This window comes from Ctenopharyngodon idella, chromosome 15 (genome assembly GCF_019924925.1).
Source record: "Ctenopharyngodon idella isolate HZGC_01 chromosome 15, HZGC01, whole genome shotgun sequence".
NCBI lineage: Eukaryota > Metazoa > Chordata > Actinopteri > Cypriniformes > Xenocyprididae > Ctenopharyngodon > Ctenopharyngodon idella.
Genome location: NC_067234.1, coordinates 33,090,593 through 33,107,786, shown reverse-complemented (window position 1 = coordinate 33,107,786; position 17,194 = coordinate 33,090,593). Strand labels below are relative to the sequence as shown.

Sequence of the window (17,194 nt, the reverse complement as noted above, 5' to 3'; positions counted from 1 at the left end):
TGGCATTTCATCTGCTGGAAGTTAAAGTCGTCATGAAATCAAAACTGACCCTATTTACTTTATTTGCGCACATTACTAGTGACTTCAAGTAATGTTGAATTGCACTTTTCCAATTAGAAAGTTGTAAATTCACACTTTCCACATTGAATGGAGCTCAGCATTCGGCCTACACAAACACATCAGAGTTTAAATGGTTCAATTAAATGACAGAACAGTCAGAAAAATTCAACAACAGACAGATTGTGTCACTTTCCCCTTAACATCAGATCAATGAGAAATGGGTGTTATTCAGATTCAGTAGCATTCAATGCACCTGCAAGATGTCACATTCACTGAACATCCTTGAAAATGGAGCAAATGTCCTTGGGGAAGATAAAACAAGAAAAAGAATGAAATGAAAAGCACGCAGGTGTTGGTTATCTATGCCTGTGGCTCTATCACTGATATCTCTCTATATCTACACTAGCAGATGAGAACCTTTGGGATCGGTCTGTGACAAACAGATAATTCACCCTGTGTCTTCTTTCCAGCTGAGCTTGCAATGAGATTTCACACTTCTGATGCCTAAATCTGCCTGACTGCATCTCCTTCGCTGCAATTTTTCAAGATGAACGATGCATTGTGATTGCGTTGTTTAGATGCGTTTGCCATACAACAATAATCCCACTGTGTGCGTGAAACCCTTGAGTGAAACATTGTGTCCTGACGGATGTCCTAACACATTAGATCTTGTGATGCAGAGTGACAAACAACGTGGAGAGACAAATGTGAGGCAATAAAGCTCAGCTGACGTGCTAAATGTTAGCCAACACAGCGGTGAGCGTCTCCCGCAGGCAGAGTCACACAGATCTGAGACAGTGGTTGATTCCCTGCAGTGGACGACAAGGAACGAACCAGCGTCTCATTAATAAACATGATCTGGACCCTCATTAGTGAGAGCAGCGATCAGCATGCATCTCTCTAACCATCTTCATCTTTAAGGGCCAAGAAACTGTTTAACCCATCAAAATGGTATGACAAACACTTTCTGTCCTGTTTTTGCATAGATACTACTGAAACAAAGTTCCCTGCTGAACAATAACCGTAAAAAGTGTGCAAAAGCTGGGAGACCAGCTAAGACTGACAAACCAGCTTAGACTGGTTTAAGATGTCCAATATGATATAATATTATAGTTTTTGTTAATATACTGAATTATATAACAATTCGTTCTGGTTCTCAAATCGTATTGGCTGAAAGCCTTTTCCAGCAATGCGATATTCCCCCAGTATCAGCACTGGAACTTTCAAGCAAACAACCATGTTTTTTACAAATACTACAGTTGTTGTGTTACAGAATGTAGACCTTTCGGCTTTCGCACCGAATAGTTCTAGGAACTCAGTTATAGGAACTAGCCACTAGGATAGTTCTCTGAGAACTAATTTCTCCCCGGGGCCATGTTCCTGGTTGCATTCGCAACAGGAATAGGAACTCTGAATCAGCCAACAGCGGCGTCTTTAAGTGCGGCATTTACAAATGCTAAAAACATCGGTGGATGGAAGACGCCGTGATCAGAGCTGTGTTTGTTGTGTCTCGTGGGTTTCATGAAAACAGAGATGGAATGTAAAAGCACAATTTACATGACTGAAAGAGTAAAAAGTGGGGCTACGAGACGAAATCTCCCATGACAACTTTCAGTATTGCATATCATTGAGGATGAAAAAAAGAACACAACCCTGCAGACAACAGGTAAATGCCATTATCGCCGTTTTCTATGCTCGTGAAGTAAATATGTTTACACGGCTTTTTAAAAATGCTGGGTGCCGGTGTTTGACATGTGTTTGACCAATCAACGTACACTTACGTCACTGATAGTTCCTATAGTGCTGGTTTAAACTCTGAAGTAGGAGCTAATTTAGTTCCCCCAAAAGGAGTTCCTAGAACTAAAATTGTTCCTAGTTCCTGCAGTGCGAACACGGCAAAATCCAGGTATTTCTGCCAGTAGTTCTAGGAACTATGAAAAGGTTCCTTCCTCAGGTGCGAAAGCCCCTTATGTGACTCATATATAAACGTAGCACCTATTTTACAATTTGTTTAGATGCTTTCGGAGATTTGAGCTCCAGGCCGTCAGCAGCCATTCAGAGCTCGTGTACCCACTGAGAACAGCTTTATTTCGGCCAGTCCTTCGGGAATTTGCCGCTGGCTGTTGATAGCGGTTAAATGAGATATAATTTATTTGGAGTATATCAAACGGCAATCTTTGGTCTTATTAATCTATTACTTGTTCCAGAGCAAATCAGAAGGCTGCTTTCAATTTCAAATGCTGACGCACGCTTTTGTGAAGAGCGCTCGTGCATTCGGCTGTGTCAATGGTGTCATACCCGCCTGTCAATGGTGTCATACCCGCGTTACCCTCAGTTTCCAGTTTTATTTTGTAGAAACCATGGAAACACCAAAGACGCTTTAGTATATTACACGTTTTAATAGACAAGGAAACAACTGTTTTGATATATTTATAGACAAAAAACTAATTGTTGTTATATAGCTCAACACGTTTAGTCTTGTTTAAATCAAATTTTCTTGATTTTTTGCGAGTACCATGCTTTACCATGCCTCAGAGAAAAACACTATTTTGTCAAGTAGCTAACATAGCATAATCAGATGCAGCTTTATTTTTAGTAACAGTAATACAGAATTTTCTCCATCATACAATACGTTTTAAAATGAATTGTATGCCATTTATCAACACAAGCCATCCAGCATTTAATATGATATTCAAAAATCGATCTAGTTTACTGCAGTGTGCAACAAGTGTCTCACAGCCGCCACCGAGCGAACGCACAGAGTAACGTTATAACATCATTTTCAACACTCTCAAATGTATCTAATATGATAAACAGAGCTGTGTTACCTCATACTCATGACTGGAAAAGTGGAAGCGGCGCCGGCGACTGTGGCATAATAAAAGTTCCGCTGCTCGCGGCGTGTGTTACGCAATCGCTCCAGCGGCCTCGTTCAGCTCCCACAACACTCGGTCCTGCTTTGCTTCATTCTACAATAACGTTAATAATCGCATCCATGAACATGATTTCTTCCCGAGTCTTATCCCTATTCTTTTGCACTGTCCGTTGAGGTGAAGACCACATGTCCCAAGATTCCGCGCTCAAACTTGGCGTCATCAAGCTACACCTTTGTTTTGAATAGGCCTCTAGCGACCTCTAGCGGACAGAAATACTACATACTGCACCTTTAAATTAAAATAATATTAATAAACTTAATGATTTCTATGTTTTATTTTAGTTTAGTTATTGTTAAAAAAAAATCAAATAATGAAAATGTTTTTATGGGTTTAGATTTAGTTTTAGTTAATAATAACCCTGCACACAGCCTGGAAAATACAGGATATGCCACTTGCTAATGCAAGTACATTAGAAACTTTCTTGTATTATACCAAATTTTTGCCCCCTGTGAGCTAGATGAGTCACAATATTTATATCAATTTTTCCAGAAAAATAGAAAAACTCTAAATTTTAAAATGATAAAAAATTCTCGCAGCTAAAAGGCAAAGCTAAAGCCACAAAATGTAAAGCCATAAAACATTTTAATTTCATGAGTCTATAAATTATGGATGGATCATGCTTCAATGTAAACGGAATGATCAGACAAAGCAGCACTTAAATTATGAGTGGTAATGTTGCTAATGAAATGGTAAAACCTCAGGCTACGCTAATGAGGGTTTAGCCATCTGCTGTGAATGCAATTAGTAGTTAAGCTATTAATTGTTACAAAAAAAGCTTCCCAACTAGTACATTTGTCTTTTAAATGTCTCACCCACCTCAATAACCGACAGGAGAATTTCAGGGGCGGATGAACCAAGTGCCATCAGGGTCAAATTGGACACAGTCTCGTTCCAGATTCTCACAGTGGCCACTGACGTTTCTCCGCTGGGCATGGTGATGGTCACTTCTTTTTCCTGGGTGATCAGAAGGGAACATGTTAAGGATGCAGACAGCTAGTCATTATCGCTAACATTATTGCAGCAGGGTCATGCACCTTTTAGAATGGAATTGAATTTGAATTGAGGAAGCAAACAGAATGCAGAAATGCAGTTCAACTTTGAATGTATGGAAGTAGATCAAAATGGAAAAATTAATGAATATAATATTTGCTATTCAGTAGTGGCGAAAAGTGATATCCAGAGGGGATATTTGTTTTAATGACCCTACAAATTCAATTAAATCATCAAAATATGAGGAAAATATTTCATATAAGGGAAGAAGAAAACACTAAACTTGGATAAGGAATTTATCTGACAAAATCATTTGGCAACCTACAACCTTATTTTACTACGCAAATAAAAAAATTCTTAGAAAAACAAGAAGCTCACAGGAAAAAGCATACATTGACAACAACATAATCAGTTATTAATATTTCATTGGCTCTCTTTTTTTTTTGCATGTGTTCATAATTTCTTTGACAGCCTGGCCAAAAATTGTCCACACAATTTGGCATGTTTCATTGCGTTATCACAAATAAAACACATAAAGCACAACTACTAAAAAAATCTTTAATATCTTTTTAATAATATTTGAATAAAGGGTGAAGACGTTCCTAGGCCGGACGTCACTTTTGGCCACTACTGTATATATTCATAACTGTCATTTTAACTAGATATTAGTGTTTAATCTATATATCTATTTCTATATATTTTTATATATGGACCAGGGTGGAAGAAAACTCCCAGAATGCATTACTTGTCCTGAATTTACTTAGAACACATTAAATTCCTCTTCCTGTCATTTCAGTTTCAATTCCCGTAGGGTGATGATAATGATTTGAAAAGAAGCCAATTCTTTAATTCTGAATTATGCAAAACACTTTCTTGAAGGGCCGTGGTCCATTATAAACATTATCAGCCATGCTCATGAATATTAATTAAGGCGGCATAATGTTTGCTCAGTAGTTGGCAACTGATATGTTGAAAATCAGGTTTATTCAAACAAATGCATAATTGGCTGTTTGAGGCTTCTGACTAGTTTTAAAGCAGTCACAGTCACAATGTTTTTCTTTGCTCCATGGCAAATTTCGTTTTGTTTTCTAGTCTAGTGGAGAGATGCCAAACTGTATAAAAACCCCGAGGCACAGACAACCAACATACTCACACTCCACAACTCAATAATGCACTGCTATGCTGTCAGGGATCGTAATTCTGGCATTGTGTTTTTATTGTTTGCACTTTCATTGCACCTGGAGTCAGTCAAACTCTCACGGTTCAGTTGTTTCTTTTGAGAGGGAAGAGTTCAAGTCTAGTTTTTCTGCCTGGTTTGGCCTGGAGGCTCTAAAGTGTGTGTGGCGCAGCCTCTGATCTAGTAAAGCTGCAGAGCTGGAAACTGTATTAATTTGCAACTTGCATTACAGAAATTATGACTAGCGTTCAGAATGATGCATCTAAGGCAGTCTGAGTGTGGATGAGTGAGACGCTCAAGACAAGAAAGGACACAGACTACTGATGCTGGTCTACAACCTCACGATTCTTCTCTTTTCTTTATGACTCAGAGTTGCGCAGTGTTCACTGTCAACACCAATATGCATACAGACAGCAAAAACAAAATGTGCACAATAAACAGGCTCAGAGATGTTTCAAAATATTAGCTCTGTGTGCGAGGCCTTGAGGTGCAAACGCAGTCGCTGACAGGCCAAACACACCCTCCACAACACTCTTCTGCGTCCTTCCTTCGCTAACATCTCCAGACTATTTTTGGTCGTCTTTGGTGCCATTTTCACACTTGCATTTCCCATGACCCTGCAGACGCGTCCTCATGTTTTGACAAAGGTGTATGAGATTCTTTCTAGGGGACGCTTTGATTAATGAGGTAGACTCAGAGCTGTTGGCTCTGATTTTGCAAAGGACGCAAGGCTGATTTAGTAACCGCAGAGAAACAGAACGACTGAATCCTCACTAAAGATCGATGTTAGCCAGTTAAGATTAACATTTGGATGCTATTTTGTTTGTACCAGTGTTATTTTATCAACATGCTAATCATGGTAGCAACATGCTAAAACAAGCTAGCAACATGATAAAACATGCTAGCAATATGTTAATGTGTTAAATCATGTTAACAAAATGCTAATTCATGTTAGCAGTGTGCTAAACATGCTAGCAATATGTTAATTCTTGTTAGGAATGTGTTAAAACATAGTAGTAGTAACATGCTTATTTATATTAAAACTTGTTAAGAATATGTTAAAACATGTTAGCAACATGTTAAATCATGTTACCGTGCTAGCAACATGTTAATCATGGTAGCAACGTGCTAAAACATGTAAACAACAAGTTAATAATGCTAGAAATATGCATGTTAGCAATGTGTTAAAACATGTTAGCAACATGGTCTAAACATGTTCAATCGTGTTAACATGCTAGCAAAATACTTAAAAAACATGCTAGCAACATGTTAACATGTTATATCATGTTAACAAAATGCTAATTCATGTTAGCAGTGTGCTAAACATGCTAGCAGTATGTTAATTCTTGTTAGGAACATGCTAAAACATGGTAGTAACATGCTTATTCATATTAAAACTTGTTAAGAATATGTTAAAACATGTTAGCAACATGTTAAATCATGTTACCATGCTAGCAACATGCTAAAACATGTAAACAACACGTTAATAATGCTAGAAATATGCATGTTAGCAATGTGTTAAAACATGTTAGCAACATGGTCTAAACTTGTTCAATCATGTCAACATGCTAGCAACATGCTTAAAAAACAAGCAACATGATAAAACATGCTAGCAACATGTTAACAATGTGTTAAATCATGTTAGCAAAATGTTAGTTCATGTTAACATTCAAAACATGGTAGTAATCATGCTTATTCATGTTACCAACATGCTAAAATATTCTAGCAAAGTGTTAAAACATGCTAACAATGTGATAAAACATGATAACAACAGTAAAAATCCTAACAATGTGCTAATTCATGTTAGCAATGTGCTAAAACATTTTAGCAACAAGCTAATTCATGTTAGCATTTAGCTAAAACATATTAGCAATATTCTAATTCATGGTAACAACATGCTAACAACATGCTAAGTCATGCTAGCAATGTGCTAAAACATGCTAGCAACATGCTAATTCATGCTAGAAATGTATTAAATCCTGCTACAAACGTGAACAAAATGTGAAATAATGCTAGACACATGCTAAGACATGCTAACAACAACATGATAAAACATGTTATGAAGACTATAAAACTGCCAAATTTCCAAACCATAAAAGTTTGTCCCAATGAACCTTACTTTTTAGTTTATAAACTATTATAATGTTCGCTTTTATTTTTATATTTTCAGTTTTCAATTTGGTATAAGTTCTTTAGTAATCTTGTTGTGCTTTTAGCAGTTTTATTAGTTTTTGTTTTTAAATATTTCTATATAGCTTTAATTTATTTTTATTTCAGTTTTAGTTAACAATAAAAACACTGACAATCACATGACGCAATACTCCATGAAGCTGGAAAGCAGATGTTTGTGATTGTACCGTGATGGTGCAGCATTTCTCAGTCAGTTTTATTGTATTCCAGATTTATGAAAGTATTTTGGAGTTAGGATGTTAGTTGTGTGAAAATTGATGCATTTGCTACATCTGGCTATTTAAAATTCAGCAGCTATTCATATAAAGCTAGAGATTATGATTTATTTTTATTTCTGGCTGAGAAACTTAAACTTACTGGCAAAATAAAAGAACTAAAGGAAAACTAGCCTCCTTTCTAAAAGCATTTTGGATAATTTTCCTCTTTCGACAGGTTTATGGCGCATGAGTCAGCGGAGGTGATAAGAGTAGGCGATCTGCCCTTGACAAGTGTTGACGAGTCAGTCGTTTTAGCAGAAAGAAAGAAAAAACATCAAGCACCCTGCAAGCATTTGCATCCCATTAAACGTTCAGAGGCTGGAGAAACAGTCACGATTGTTTTTATTTTAATAACGGCAATTACTAGCTAAACTCGAACTCAGGTAAAGGCTATGCTTTTAAAGGAAGAGTTCGCCCAAACATTTTGTCATCGTTTACTCGCCCTCACATCATTCCAAACCCATATGCAGTTTTTTTTTCCCATGAAATCAAACGTAAAACTATTTAGTAGTCTTCACTTTGCTCTTTTTTTAACATTCCAGAAGGAGCTGTCAAGCTCTAAAAACACCAAATAAACCATACAAATCTAAATCAAAATACTCCATATGTCTCATGCACTAAATTCCAAGTTTTCCGAAGCCATACAATTACTTTATTCTATAAATTAAACATATAATTATATGGTTTTCATAACCAAATGCATCAGTTTGAATAGAGAATGACATTTTCAACTTAAATTTTAAATATGGCAAATACTTTTATCCAAATCAACTTATTTACTATACATTGCCAACAAGATATGCATTTATGCACTCCCTCAGAATCGAACCCATAACCTTAATGTTGCTAGTGCCATGCTACCGTTTCAGAAGACTTGAAAATAGACTATTTGAAATGTTTTTTTGTCTATTCTGGGCAATCAAGGTCACTATAAAGTCTTGTTAATATTCTGCATGAAAATGCTTTAGTGAAAAAAACAGCATCATACGGGTTTGGAATGACATGAGAATGAGTAAATAATTAAAGAATTTTGAATTTTGGATGAACTATTCCTTTAACACACATGATAAATTTAACAGTTATTTACTGAATGTTCAACAATATTGACTGGTTAATGAACCAATGAACAATAAAACACCCAAGAACAGCCTCATATTATGTTAAAGAGGCCATATTATGTCCTTTTTCAAAGTCTTGATTTTGTTTTTGGGCTCTATTAGAATATGTTTTCATGCTTGAATGTTCAAAAAACACATTATTTTTCTCATATTCTCCATTGTTGCAGCTCCTCTCTTTCTAGTCTGTCAGTAACGCTCTGTATAGTTCCTGTCTCTATGAAGCCCCTCCTTCTGAAAAGTACAATGTGCTCTGATTGGTCAGCAGGATTATTGTGTTGTGATTGGTCAAGCGCTTTGAGCGTGTTTGGGAAATGCCCCGCCCCTTACCATAACCGCCAGTTTCAACACACTACTAACTAACTCAACCAGGCCCCGCCCCTTTATTTTGCATATGCCTTGGGCGGGAATTATTTAAATGAGGAATATTGTGATGTGTTTGTTCCCAGAAGAAAACTCAAGACTACAATGGAGGCGTTTTTTAGGGAGTTCAGAAACAGTGACACTGATATAGAGAATAACTCCTGCTGGAGGGACTTTGTAACTTTGCAGAGCGTTTTTTTTATTCTCAAACAGCAACATTACACACTAAAGAAAGAGGAAGATGGAAAAAAGCATAATAGGTCCTCTGATTTAATTAACAGAAGCACTAAATGCAAATGCAAGTGAGTCAGAAGAACTGTTTACCTTGAAAAATGATAATAAATCATAATTTTCCGCTTCATAAACCCCCATGCTGGTAGACGGGAACTAGGATACTACAATTTTGCAATTATTGCAAATAAAGAGTAGTAATTTTCACATGCAGGGATTGGGAATGAGTGCAACTCACCTGTGACGTGATGACCTCGATGGATGCCATGAATCTGTCAGCGATGATGGACACTCCCAGAAACATGTACATGAGCGAGACGAAATACACGACGGCCCGGACGATCTGCTCTCCGAGACTGGGATTGATAGGCTTCCATACGGGCAGGACGATTCCAGGCCTGCACTCCACAGGTTCGCTGCATGGTTTGTTCAGAGCGGCGCCGTCGCTGTCGTTGGTCAGGTTACTGTAGAGCTCTGAGGGAACCTCTGGAGCGACGGAGGGCTGGAGAGACGGCTCTTCACGCTGGGATTCAGGAGAACAGGATGGGGGCAAAGAAAGGACGAGGGCGAGACACAGAAAGAGGATAGAAGAGCGTCGAGAGGAAAGAGATGCCATGGTCTCACTCCTCAAGGGCTTCCGGAGTTCAGAGGAGGAGAAGAAATAAAGGAGGTGATTCAACACGGAGAGGAACCAGCCCACCAGGGGACCTGGGGAAAAAAGAGTAAAGAAAAGAACTTTAATGGCAAGAAAAGCAACCGAAAATGCATCTGTAAATGTCATCATCAGAAAAACAAATCTCACGCAGCTTTAGAAGAACAGCACTCGCAATCCAACATAAATATCTCCAGGCTGCAGCTTTGTACAGAGCTGCTCTCGCTCTCTTTTATAGAGGAGTAAATCAAGTAGATGATTATAAAAAAACATGTGAGATGCAGAAACAGACCTTGGTAGAAGAATAGACTGCGTAGGCAATGAAAATGATTGCTTTCATGAGGCGAAACACGGTTACAAGGACAAAACCTACTGCTGATGATGATGGATGGGATTTTTTTTTTAAAAGAGCTTAGCAACAGGACTTCAAGACGGGATGGAGAACTCAAATAAGAATGAAATAACAGTCGAAATGTTGCCAGGATGGAGGATTATGTCCTCTGCAGGTCTCAGAGAGGGACATCTGTGTTTGCAAGGCTTTTATTAGCTCAGATACTCAAAAACCTTCCAGCACTTCCACATAGATTCACACAAACACACACACACACACACATGCAACAAAAGGAAACTTTTAATGCTCAGATGTTGCTCTTTCAAAGCTTTAGAGACTAGAGTACTCAGTTATGTTTCATTGCAAGCATCAAATGTTTCTTCTCAAATATCTTAGTAGGAGAAAAACAAATGAAAAGATTGATGATGAAGATGAGGAGAATAGAGCTATAAAATCAATGTGGATATCCATTGCACAAATATTAGATATTTAAGAGAAGAGATCTCATTTGTGAATTTTTCACATTAAATATTTATGAACGCAAGCATTTCTTGTCGAATTCTCCTAGGTTTTTTTTAGTACCAGTGTTATTTTAATATTATTTACATATTATTCTAAAATGTATTAATATATCAAATTAGCTTTTTATGTTCTCAGATTTTATTTGAATTTTATTTCAGTTTTAGCATTCAAAATGTTTGTGCTTCTCAATTTTATTAGTTTTTTGTTTTGATATTAATATTTTAATAAAAAAACATCTATATAGCTATATATATATATTTTAAATCGTTTTAGTTTTAGTAAACTTCATTTTGAACCAATATAAGTTAGTTGCCAAGGCAATATTTTGAAGTTAAATTTTTCATCTAAACTTTATTTTAATTACCAAAAAATTTTTTTTTTAATAGTTTTAGATATAGTAAACAATATCGAAACTGTCGTTAAATTTCAGGAGAACCACACTGAAGGGTTAGTTCACCCAAAAATGAAAATTATCCCATGATTTACTCACCCTCAAGCCATCCTAAGTGTATATGATTTTTTTTTTTTTTTTACAGACAAACACAGTCTCTTCCCAGCTTTATATTGGGAGTGAATGGTACCCTAAATTTTGAAGCCCAAAAAAGCGCATCCATCCATCATAAAAGTAATCCATACGACTCCCAGGGGTTAATAAAGGCCTTCTGAAGCGAAGTGATGCATTTTTAAAAGAAAAATATCCATATTTATAACTAACTTATTATAAACTAATCATTTGTTTCCAGCAATGGCCGTACACAAGTCAAGTTCCAGTGGAAGAGTGACCTTTGACCCGAAGTATGACTTAGGATGTAGGAGTAGCGTAAGCTTAGGTGAGAGTAGACGTCTCTCGTGGTTCAAACAGATATGGCTGGGCAACAAACTCAAGCTCCTCTTCTATATCAAAATCCTCAGAAATTTCTCTCTAAAAATGATTGTTTTAGACTTGTAATTCGTGACCGGTGTTTTGTTTTGCACCATCCTCTGCACTTCTGTGTTCATCAAGACGTAATGCTTCGGGACAAAGTTCACTCTTCCGCCGGAACTAGACTCATGTGCAGCCGTTACTAGAAGCCAGTGATTATAGTTTATAAAGTTATAAATATGGATATTTTTCTTACAAAAACGCTTAGCTTCAGAAGGTATTTATTAACCCCCTGGAGCTGTATGGATTATATTTACGATGGATGGATGCACTTTTTTTGAGCTTCAAAAACTTGGGTACCATTCACTCCCATTATAAAGCTTGGAAGAGCCAGGATATTTTTAAATATATCTCAGATTGTGTTTGACTGAAAGAAGATAGCCATATACACGTAGGATGGCTTGAGGGTGAGTAAATTATGGGATAATTTTCAGTTAATTTTTGGGTGAACTACCCCTTTAAGTCTCCTTAGCTATGAAAGAGCAAACTTTGAGCAATTTGATTGCATACAGTACTTTGGTATCTGAGCACCATTCGAGGTCTACTCCTAAACATTATCAAGTGTTTTTCTCAGGAGAAACATCTGAAAAGCAGAACACTATGTAATCTAACTGTTGTCTAGAAGAAAATTTGAGACATTAGAGATCTCATTAGTGACTTTTCTTTCCAACACACACACACACACACACACAAATCTAATGCTGATCTATAACACAAACGTAAGTGCGAGTGGGCGCACTGTTCTCTCTCTCTCTCTTTAAATATAAGTTTACAGACATCTAGATTTTTCTAAATTCAGAGCACACTATCCATACTCACTCACCCTTCTTTTTCTTTCTATTGTCTCTTTCTAAATGGCCTTATTCCATCACAGTGTAGCTCTGTGTCTAAAACAAAGTTTGAACTGCTCTCTCTGCCCTCACTCAGAATACTAAACAGCAAGACAGAGCTGCATTGTGCTCGTGTTTCACGCAGTGATGGGTTGCACGGAGGTTAGTGGGTTGCCCCATCATTTCCTCTCATTACCAGAGCATCTCTCTCTCTTGACGTAACAGCACTCGTTTGACTGCGAGCTTGTCATTTGCGGAGAGCCAAACCCCCAAATATAGCAGCCTGGCAAAGACTGAGTCATAATATGGTATGAGCTAAAATAACCTGGATGAAGAATCTGTGTTTGTTTCTGCTGCAAAACCACCTCAGGGACAGAACCTGCACTGAACTCATGTTTCTTTTAAAACGGCATATTAAAGGAGGTACAAAACAGATGCTTTGGAGATCACAGAAGAGTGTGAGGGGATCTTGCTCACAGCTTATGAGAAGATGAAATGACAGACACTGAGAGAGAACCAGAAAAACTGAATGCGATTCATTCAAAATCAAACAAATACAAATTTCAAACTGAGCCGCAGGATATGAAAAAAAGACACATAAAAACAAGGCATCTATCCCAAAGTATGAGCAATAATAATAGTGATGCTTGCCTTGCCAAACAATAAAAACTGATGCCTTTATTGTTTGTACACTCTTAAAAATAAAAGGTTCTTTTTTGGCATCTTTGGTTCCATTATGAACATTAAACATGCATGGAATATTTCCATTGCACAAAAGGTTCTTTATAATGGAAAAGGTTATCAAACAATATTCCTCTTTTAAATAATTCCCGCCAAAGGCGTACACAGAATAAAGGGGCGGGGCCTGGTTGAGTTAGTTAGTAGTGTGTTGAAACTCACAGTTATGGTAAGGGGCGGGATATTTCCCAAACATGCTTGAAGAGCTTGATCAATCACAACACACTGGTCCAGCTGACCAATCAGAGCACACTGTGCTTTTCAGAAGGAGGGGCTTCATAGAGACAGGAACTAAACAGAGAGTTACTGACAGACTGAGAAGAGAGGAGCTGCAACAATGGAGAATATGAGAAAAATAATGTGTTTTTTGAACATTCAAGCATGAAAACATATAAAATCAAAGCTTTGTAATAGGTCATAATAGGTCCCATTTAATGTTTTTGCAATGTTTATCATGCTATTAAAGTGTTTTGAAAGGAGAGAGAGAAAGTTGCAATGTGGGGGTCCGGCTCATAGATATTCCCCCCATGACCAGAACCTTTCCATAGCGACCCCACTGAAGAGTTGGTGAGAGTGATACATCACAGAGAAACTGAGCAGAAAGACAGTAAATAAAACAGTAAAAACACTAAATAAAGTATTGGACTGAAAGCCAATATTTGGATGAATCTCACGGAACCTGTCGGAAACATGTTTGGGTCAAATTTTAATCACAAAATCAATAGGAAATCAAGAAAATTAAACTTATAATTAGGAGCTTTTTAGATTTTATTTTGTAAAAAAAAAAAAAAAAGAAGTTTGCCCACTCTGCAGATTATTAAAGGAGCATCTGCAAATTACTACATTACTACAAATTACTCATGGATCCAAATTCACATGAAAATGGCTCCCCTTCCCTTTCAGTCAATTATTGACTTCAACTGTGACATTATTTTCAAGTTCAAGTCATTTCTGCATCACTATGCTCTTAAAAAAATTGAGTTCTATATAGAATCCTAGGGATATTGACTCAGTTTAAAGAACCCTTTATGCCAAAGTGGAGAACTGTCTTAAATGATTGCGTAATACTTTCATGTTCAGGTTTACATTTTTCTAGTGATAAAGTATGTTACGAGCTGCTTAATTCATAAAATTTATTTAAAATGAATTAAAACAAAATTATTAGTTACACTTTATTTCGATGGTCCACTTTAGACATTCTACTAACTATAAGTAACTTTGCAACTACATTTTAACTAGCAGTCATTAGAGTATTAGTAGACTGTACTAGACTGTTAGTTTTTAGATTTTATATGAAATATATATTTTCAAAGCCAAAAAATCAAAGCCATAAATCTAAACAATGTGTGTTCCAAATTTGAGGTTGATATCTCAAAAAATGAGCTTTTGGTAAGATTTTGTTTGGGTGCAGTACCAAATGTTTCCACTAGATGGAATCCGTCTCCCATTCGCTTCCAATGCGATCCTTTTTGACTGCAAACAATATATGTGTGACTGTTTTTTTCAGGACAATTTAACCTTTTCAAATCATGTCCATGATTTATTTTTATTTTTTTGTGTGTGTTCACGCAGCAAGTGCCAAAACCTTTATCAAGTTTTGTACCATTCCGATGAAGTAAAGAAATTCTAAAAAACCCCAAAACGCAATATTTTTGGGTCAAAAATGTTCCAACAGCACCAGAGGGTTAAGGCTCTATATGGAACCTTTTTTAGCATCACCGAATGCAAAAATAAAGACTGCAAAAATAGTAAAATGGAGATTCCCAAACACTCAGCTTGCCTTCCATCGGTTGGAAAGATTCTTAACTGTCATATAGCAAAAAATCAGCCTTCAAAATATAAATTCTTACATTTTTCATTTTAAATTTGGTGACCTGGACAGAAGATTCACCATAAAGCATCCTCTCTCCCTCGCTCTTCTGTCACACATACAAACATTCCCACATGCGCAGTGATTCATCCATTTAGCTGTTTCAGCAAGTGCACTCACATGCCAAAGCCAGTGCGCACTGACCACAGCACACATATTTACACACACACTGATGCAGCATTTCTTTTCAGGCTATTCTCCAACAGATTGAGAAGTTCACTCTTACATAAGCAAGTTGTGTGCAACTATTCAAACTAGCACTGATAAAGCACTTAAAGCCACGGCGAGGCTAAACATAATTCTTTATTCTACCAAAACGCTTTCCGGAAACACTCCACCATGGCTCATTTCAGCCACTGACCTTGAGCCATCTGATAAATGTGTGCCTGCTTGTGTAGAAAATGAACTTGAGGCTTTTTCCTTTTTATGCCCCTAAACGCACTACCCAGACACATTACAGACTCATTAAATCCAACCCTGAAACACTTGTCTTTAGAAGAGCTTTTACTTTTTCCATTTTGTATCTTGGATCTGTAATGTACAATAATGATGTATATTCTTGTTATGTTTCTGTGCATTTTTACTCTATGCCATGAGAAGGCGCTCTTAATAAAATGCATTATTGTTTGTTTAATTATTAAGAAAACAGAAAACAATGCATTGCCCACACATTAAATGTTGCTGTATGTTATGTTGAACAGACAGCGCTATCCATTCATATATTTAAAGACACACAAATAAATAAAACTTAAACTCTGTTGACAGACTCTGTCACCGGCACGGATTTAAAATACGCTACTATTCTGAACTCTAATGAAAGTATAATCAGTAATACTTACACATTACACATGTTGACATAATATGCATTAAACCAAGAATATTTCTTAAAGCATTTGGATGAGATGGAACTGATCCAGATGAAATCTCATTCCTACCCTCAGATATCAGGGCCGCTGTCCAAATGAAAGCTACAGGCCCGGCGTGCTTCACTGAGCATGTCAGTACACATTTACTGTGTGCTTTAAAAACCCACTGAGACATTTTACATTGCTGAATCTGGACTGAATCTAATTCAGTTTAACCTTTCGAGTACAGGAAGACAATACTACATCTTATAATCCCCGAAGAAGTCTGTGATGTGGGATGGAAGAAAGCTGAGATACTTTAAATTTGAATAAATATTTTTAATGCATTTCATTTTAAACCTGGTTTCTATTTACTTCTTATGGTGCGTTCACACCAGACGTGAATGAAGCGTTAAAGGGTTATTTCACCCAAAAATGAAAATTCTGTCATTTATTACTCACCCTCATGTCGTTTCACACCCGTAAGACCTTCGTTAATCTTCGGAATGCAAATTAAGATATTTTTGTTGAAATCCGATGGCTCCGTGAGGCCTGCATAGGGAGCAATGACATTTCCTCTCTCAAGATCCATAAAGGTACTAAAAACATATTTAAATCAGTTCATGTGAGTACAGTGGTTCAATATTAATATTATAAAGCCACGAGAATATTTTTGGTGCGCCAAAAAAAACAAAATAATGACTTATTTAGTGATGGCCGATTTCAAAACACTGCTTCAGGAAGCTTCGGAGCATAATGAATCAGCGTGTCGAATCAGCGGTTCGGAGCGCCAAAGTCACGTGATTTCAGCAGTTTGGCGGTTTGACACGCGATCCGAATCATGATTCGACACGCTGATTCATTACGCTCCGAAGCTTCCTGAAGCAGTGTTTTGAAATCGGCCATCACTAAATAAGTCGTTATTTTGTTTTTTTTGGCGCACCAAAAATATTCTCGTCGCTTTATAATATTAATATTGAACCACTGTACTCACATGAACTGATTTAAGTATGTTTTAAATATGTTTTTAGTACATTAATGGATCTTGAGAAAGGAAATGTCATTGCTCCCTATGTAGGCCTCACGGAGCCATCGGATTTCAACAAAAATATCTTGCATGAATCACGCGAGTTGAAAAATCTGAACTTTGGCGAATATTCGCGCC

At 37.0% G+C, this 17,194-nt stretch overlaps 1 protein-coding gene across 4 annotated transcripts in view; it reads right to left on the bottom strand.

The window, feature by feature from the left end:
* Positions 1 to 17,194, bottom strand: part of slc8a2b (solute carrier family 8 member 2b) — a 111,073-nt gene that overhangs the window by 23,677 nt on the left and 70,202 nt on the right. For 3 of the 4 annotated variants that reach the window (XM_051862213.1, XM_051862210.1, XM_051862211.1), the window contains exons 2-3: positions 9,558 to 10,027; positions 3,813 to 3,950 (exon numbers count right to left, since the gene is read on the bottom strand). In XM_051862213.1, coding sequence (XP_051718173.1) covers positions 3,813 to 3,950; positions 9,558 to 9,935 — 516 coding nt within the window. In that variant the 5' untranslated portion in view covers positions 9,936 to 10,027. Of the gene's footprint in view, positions 1 to 3,812; positions 3,951 to 9,557; positions 10,028 to 10,121; positions 10,718 to 17,194 lie in introns of those variants that run through there. The other variant, XM_051862212.1, reaches the window with a different exon arrangement.